Source organism: Kogia breviceps, chromosome 3 (genome assembly GCF_026419965.1).
Source record: "Kogia breviceps isolate mKogBre1 chromosome 3, mKogBre1 haplotype 1, whole genome shotgun sequence".
In the NCBI taxonomy this organism is placed as follows: domain Eukaryota; kingdom Metazoa; phylum Chordata; class Mammalia; order Artiodactyla; family Physeteridae; genus Kogia; species Kogia breviceps.
Window position 1 is genome coordinate 133,624,914 of NC_081312.1, and position 6,890 is coordinate 133,631,803.

The following is a 6,890-nucleotide window of genomic DNA, read 5'->3' on the forward strand; positions in this document are numbered from 1 at the left end:
GAAGCCAGTAGAATCTTAGAAATTATTTGGTCCTGTTCCCCCATAGATGAGGACGCTCAGAACCAGAGAAGTTAAGAGAGAGCCCCAGGTTCCACAGCAAAATCCAGACTAATCCCAGGACTGCTGTCTCTCGAGCCAGACTGTCATTCTAGCCCAGCCTTAGAAGGGCTTCGTGAAGGATTAGAAGGAATTGCTATGAAGTCACTCGTCACTCTTTATGGGAATATTTTTTCTCAAATGGTGAAACCAAAACCAGAAGGTAACACTTTAAAATCGTATTTCATTTGCGTCATTACCCTCATGAATGGAGTAGTCTGGCTAAAGGAGAATCAATGACCCCGCACCCAAAAGTGCATTGTTTGATCTGGCACCAAGTCTTCTTTCTGTCAAACACTGTCAACTCTGAGAATGCTTTCACATGAAACCAGACTTTCAGAGATTGGCATTCACATTTTTAAAATCTGCCATGTGCAGCCACAATGCAGGCCAAACAAAATGCATCTGCAGGTCAGATGCAGCCCAGAGGTCACCGAATTGCAACCCCTGGACTCAGAGGCAGCCTTTATCCCCAGGATGTCATACTCCCTCCATGTCCTCCCCTACCCTAGGCCAAGGATAAGTAAATGGTCAAAAGGTGGAAAAAATGGAAGGCTTGTTTGTATCTTCAAGGCCTTCAGCCCTTGCACTGTGTCGCTCTCCTCTCTCTCTTATCAATTCTCCTTTTCTGAAATTATTTGCTCTGGGGTCTAAATGTCCATGACTGGCCTTAAGTGTGCTGGTAGGGCAAGCAGAGAAGATACATTTTACATGGAGCAAAGCCTCATGCTAGAGCAGCGTTTCTCAGGCCTGGCTGCACATTAGAATCACCTGGAAGCTTTAAAAGCTACCTATACAAGGGCCCACCCCCGGGAGTCAGACTTAATTGGTTGGGAGAGGGGCCAGGGCATCATTTGTGTTTCAGAGCTCCCCTGGCAACTCCAGCGTGCTAAGCGTTGAGGTCAATAGGCAGGTGAATACGTAGGCTAGAAAGTGAACAACAAAAAAGGGGTTTACATGCACAAGCGACCTTCTATGCTGAGTAATGGGAACTGTGTTGTCATCTTAATGCTGTTCAAGTTTACTTGGCTCCCGCCTGCAGTTTAGAAGACTTTCTCGTTGCAGCAAGTCTCCAGAGTGGAATTTGCTACAGGAGATCACCCAGTTCTTGAGTTGGGGGGCACATTTGCTAATGTCTGGCGGGGGGGGGAGATGAACAGCAGCCTCTGAAGCATTTTTAGCATTTGGTGGCAAGCTGTCCAAAACGCAACCACAAATCAACATGAAAATTCATATTATGGTTCATAGATGGGAGTTCTTAGCAATGCTCTCTGCCTGGTAGTTAAGTGTAATTATTTATGATGGAGCTAAGGAGTGAACTCGAGTGTTAACATGAAGCATCACCAACTTAAAAACGGTTTAGTCTTTTAGAAGCCTTATCGGCCCATCCTAGACACTACTTCAAAACAGCTGCGCTGATTTCCAGATGGCCTCGTGATACTAAAGCAATTCCACGGCACGTGAGCGCGGAGGAAAACGTGCCTGGTGCGAGGCCTGACTGCAAACCAAACTACCAGCAGAAGGCGATTTTAGAATCTGCTCCGTGGACTGTCAGGATTTTTTAAATTCTAGGCTCACTGTCTAGTGGAGGGAAAGGACCTCCAACAAGGAGTTGTGAACTGAGATGTGCAAGATGTTCCGGGGGGGTCTCATGTAGATTCTGACATGGTGAGAGCCCATGCGGGAGGGGCGCCGGCCCTCAGAGAAGATACAGGAGCTGAGGGGCAGACCTTGGGTAGCTTTGAGAGAGGCCTCAGGCCCTTGTGCCATCATCCGGTGTTCTGCAGAGAAGTGGACGTCAATTATGCTGTCCCTCAGTTCCGGCCAGCTAAGAGTTGAAAAGGAGAAATTCAGGTAAGAGTGCGGCTTCTTTCTGGTGTCAGATGGTGTGGGCATGTAAGCTCGGAGGGCAGGGTGTGCCTCTTAAAGCAGAGTATCTATCCAGAGCTGAGCTTCCCAAAGTGGGGTCCTGGGGCCACCTAAATCAGAACCACAGATGACGTTCTACCCCAGACCTCACAGATCCAGTTCCTGTGAGGTAATTTTAAGCACATTAAAATTATAGAACCAGAAATCTAGAGCCATAAGATTTTGTTATTCTCTAGACTTCAACGTCAGTTTCTTACAGCATGGCCTTTCTCTTTAGCCTATCTTGGTGGCAGCAGTCATCAGTAAAAACCCCCCAAGGGGTGTCCTTCCAGTGCGGACAGTGGAGTTTCTGGGTCTTCCGTTTGTTAAGAAAGGTGGTACTTCTTAACAAGATGGGTATCAGGTGAAGGGGGGCTAATACAAACACAACAGAGAGAGGGAGGAGAATAATTCTTTACCAGGAAATGTGGGAGAGCTTCGCTGAGACCTTTCCTAGAGGTCTATAAAAGACAAGTTGCTGTCTCCGTCAGTATTCAAGAGCTTTTAGCATCCATACTCTCCCAAAATAAGACACTAGACTCTTGGCTTTAAGCCCCAAGATGCCAGGCAGCCTGTAATCGAAGCAGCGGGCTTAATCATGCTTTTCTGGCATATGACTAACTGCAACCACACCTCACCCCAAACATGAAGTGGCCAGGTTTCTCCACCAGATACGCCTTGGGTGATTGACTTAATACAGCCATTAGTAGTGAATGGTCCTGTCTTCACCACATTGGCCTTTGTTTTTACCTTTAGCTAGTGTCACGTTGCCCTTTATTCTGCACTACTTCTTACCTTTAAAAAAAAATCCCCCCGAATTATCCTTATATTTACTATTAATGTCAACTAGATCCGTATCAAAGGACAGTCAAGCTTAATCGACCACATTAAATCTGCAGAGTGCTTTTGTGTCACTGTCTATTACATTAGCTTTGACATCACACTAAAGTAGGACAGCATGTTCCAAACAAAAACTGAAACCGGAACATAGGAGCTTTGCTGGTGTAGCTTGAAGGGAGGGTTACAAGCCTGGCACCTGGCCTCTGAAACTTTTCAATAAGATATAGGCTAAAATGTACCTAGCAAACTCACAAGGCTCAAAGTACGGTATGAAGGGCTTTCCTGGTTGGCGCAATGGTTGAGGGTCCACCTGCCCATGCAGGGGACACGGGTTCGTGCCCCGGTCCAGGGGGATCCCACATGCCGTGGAGCGGCTGGGACCGTGGGCCGTGGCCGCTGGGCCCGCGCGTCCGGAGCCTGTGCTCCGCAACGGGAGAGGCAACAACAGTGAGAGGCTCGTGTACCGCAAAAAAAAAAAAAGGGGGTATGAGCAGAAAAATATTTTTTTAAAGCAGATGGGGGCACCATTCCTTAAGGACTCATCCTTTCTAATCAGTTGTGCATGTTCTTTGTTCCTGTCTCCCTAGTACTATATTTTAAATGATGATGGTAAAGTTTTCTGAAATGCTTTCAGAAGATGGCCCAAGCCAGAGTTCAAAAGTAACATCTTAAACTTTCAAAATTAAAATTTGAGGAAAAATAGAAAATCAGATTTCAAGTAGAGACATCTAGCTGGACAACAAGCTTATCAAGGACAGGGACCATGATTCTTATTTTTTGTATTCACATCCCTGATATAGTGCCCAACACACAGTAGGTGCTCGATAAACAGGAATTTTCAACTGTTTCTTCCTACTGGTTGAGGCCAGAGTAAACCCCAGTTCTGTTCTCCAGATGAACTGAGCAAACCAAATTTACAAATCACAGGCAAATTAGAATATATAATTTTGTCTAAGCTTGCCAAAAAGCTAAGATTTTGTGAGCTCCCTGAAATTTGCATCTCATACTGAAATTTTCTAGATCAGGTATCTGATGAAATATATTACTGCCAGCATTTTCTTTTGTCTGGACATCTGTTACTTTAATACAGCAGACATTACTTGAAATACAGAAAAAAAAAAAAAAAGATGATTTAGAATTTGGATGATTTCTGCAGTCCAGTCAGATATTTTTGCCAGGCACAGATCTGGCAGAAATCCTAAGATGAGCTTCTCTGGTACTGGTGTGAGAGGCCTACAGTGAAAGAGCACTGTTCAGTGGGTCAGTAAACTCAGAGCCTAACTCAGGCTCTGACACTTGGTCCTTGTGTGACCTTGGATGGACAAGTCACTTCTTTGTGAGCCTGTATCCTCAACTATGAAGTGACAGAGTTTCCCTAAATGATTTTTTCAGATCTCTACAAAGGGACTCCCTAAATCTAAATTTGAATGCAAACATGTGCAGAGGATGTGCTCCAGTACCACCACCCTTTAATACCCTTCTGGTAATCTTAACTATCGTAATTAGGTAAAAGAAAGAAATATGAGGTATGAATACTGGAAATGAGAAGGCAATATCATCATTACCTGTAAATGATGATTAGTGTATCTGGGACATCCAAATGAAGCAACTGAAAAAAACTTTTTTTTAAAAAAGGGAAATCCATTAAAATGCCTATATCAAAACATTAACATTCAGAAGTATATACAGTGGAAGAAAGGCTCCTATCTACAATATAAACAAACCAACTAATGATAAAAAAAGGAAGATATTTGCAAGACCTTCATTAAAAATAAACTTTCTGGTTAGAGAAAAAAGACAAATGAAACATCAGCCCCACTTATATTAATACTTAACATTTAGCAGGCACTTCACTGTTTTAAGCACTACATTAAGCATTTTAATTCTCTCACTTGCTCATCACAACTTAGATAATATTATTGTCCCAATGTACAGAAACTGAGACTTGGATGGAGGTCACAGAGCTAGTAAGTGATGGGAAGAACCCAGACAGTATTCCTCAGGGTTCCCCCACACTGCCAGGTCAACAGAATAGAAGAGAGAACCCAGAAACAGATCCAATTACTTTATGGGAATTTAGTTTATGATTCATATCAGTGGAAAATAAGAGAGTTCTTGGCTAGCTGGATCCTTAATCAAAGTAAATTCTAGGTAGATAAAAGATTTAAACCAAAGAAGATGAGAAGGAAAGGATGTGGAGGAGAAGGAAGAGAAAAACAAGGAGGGGGAGGGGAGAGAGAAGTGGGAGGGAAAAACCATAAAAGCACTAGAAGAGAACATGGATAAAAAAGATATATGGGGCTTCCCTGGTGGCGCAGTGGTTGAGAGTCCGCCTGCCGATGCAGGGGACACAGGTTCGTGCCCCGGTCCGGGAAGATCCCACGTGCCGCGGAGCGGCTGGGCCCGTGAGCCATGGCCGCTGAGCCTGCGCGTCCGGAGCCTGTGCTCCGCAACGGGAGAGGCCACAACAGTGAGAGGCCCGCTTACCGCAAAAAAAAAAAAAAAAAAAAAGATATATGAACTTGGAATGGAGACAACTTTACAAGCAAGATACAAAATTCAGTAGATATAAAAACTACTAAAAGTCAAAAAAACAAACTACAAACTATGGCACATGACAGAAAATTTCCTTAAATTTCCAAGGAATTTAACATGTAGCGAGAAAAAGACCACAACCCAAAAGCAAACAAAAGAAATAAAAAAGGTCAGTAAATATATGTCAACCTCATTCATAATAAAGGAACACAAATCAGAACCATGAAATAATATTTTCCATTTCCATCATCTTGGCAAAAACTAAATGCTTACATAATATTTGATGTCAATAATGATGTAGGAAGATGGAAGGCAACTGGATCACCTCTGTCAAGATTTTAAACACTCAGTCACTAAACCAGAAGTTCCAGAGCTAGAAATGAATTTGTTCTCTGAATACACTATATAAGGATGTTCACTGAAGCAGTATTTGGAATATCAATAAACTGAAAACCTAAAAATCCAACAGTAAGGCCTGGTTAAATAAATTTTAAGTCCATCCATAGAATTAAATGCTATAAAATTGTTTTTTAAAACATCTATACATACCAAAATGAAAAAATGTCTAAGATATATTAAATGAAAACAAGATGCAGAATAGCACAGGAAAGTTTAAAGTCCATTTGCATTAAAGAAAAAAAAACAAAAAGGAGAAAATACACATATATACACATAAAATTCTGGGAAGCTACTCAAAAAACTAGTGAGTACCCTCCGAAGAGTCCAAATGACAGAGAGAGATGAAAGAGTAACTTTTTTTTTTTTTTAACTATTTGAATTTTTCTTAACTATCTGAATATTTTCCCCCATGCACATGTATGTAACTTTCACAATTTTTAAAAAATGAATTCAACAAAAGATCATCTCAACACTGAACAATAAAGACACACACTTCAAGGCAGTTTTTTTTCAAACATTTACTGAACACAAACACCATTTTTTCCTATTACACAGCAATATTGTTAGTTTCAAATTAGCTGGGCTATTAGGACTGTCAGTTACCACGAAATTAAAAATGATTCTACATGTCAAACTCAAATAGAAAATGTCATGCAATATATAAGTCACTAACAGGCCTCTGGTGCAGTCAGCAAGTTCACTGTGTTTATTAAAGTCATGTAAATGGTTTGACAAAAGTGCACAATAGAATGACATCACTGGTTTGTTATAAATCACAGTGAATTACTAGAATACAACAACGTAATTCCTCTACATGGAAGATTGCAGGATGGGGTGAATATTATAAAGGATAGGATCTTTCAACACGTTAAGCCAGTCAGAGTTTACTCCCCAGCTAGATACTTGATTGGTTAGCAAAGCTGAGGTTATTTTCCCTCATCTTTTCTCCTCTATCAATTACTAAGCAACAACAACAAAAAAAGGCCATGCACAAATTTTACAACACCTGATAAAAAAAAGTTACAAAACCTTGTGCATTGCTTGGATGAAGCTTACATCTTTGCTCCTTCATTTTTCTGATTAGGCCACTCACCACATGACTCACCCCTAAA

At 41.7% G+C, this 6,890-nt stretch overlaps 1 protein-coding gene across 1 annotated transcript in view; it reads left to right on the forward strand.

The window, feature by feature from the left end:
• The window catches only part of ITGA11 (integrin subunit alpha 11), a 129,197-nt gene extending 128,559 nt beyond the window's left edge, over positions 1-638 (forward strand). The window contains exon 30 of the mRNA XM_067029603.1: positions 47-638. Coding sequence (XP_066885704.1) covers positions 47-112 — 66 coding nt within the window. The 3' untranslated portion in view covers positions 113-638. The remainder of the gene's footprint in view (positions 1-46) is intronic.
• The last annotated feature ends 6,252 nt before the right edge of the window (positions 639-6,890 follow it).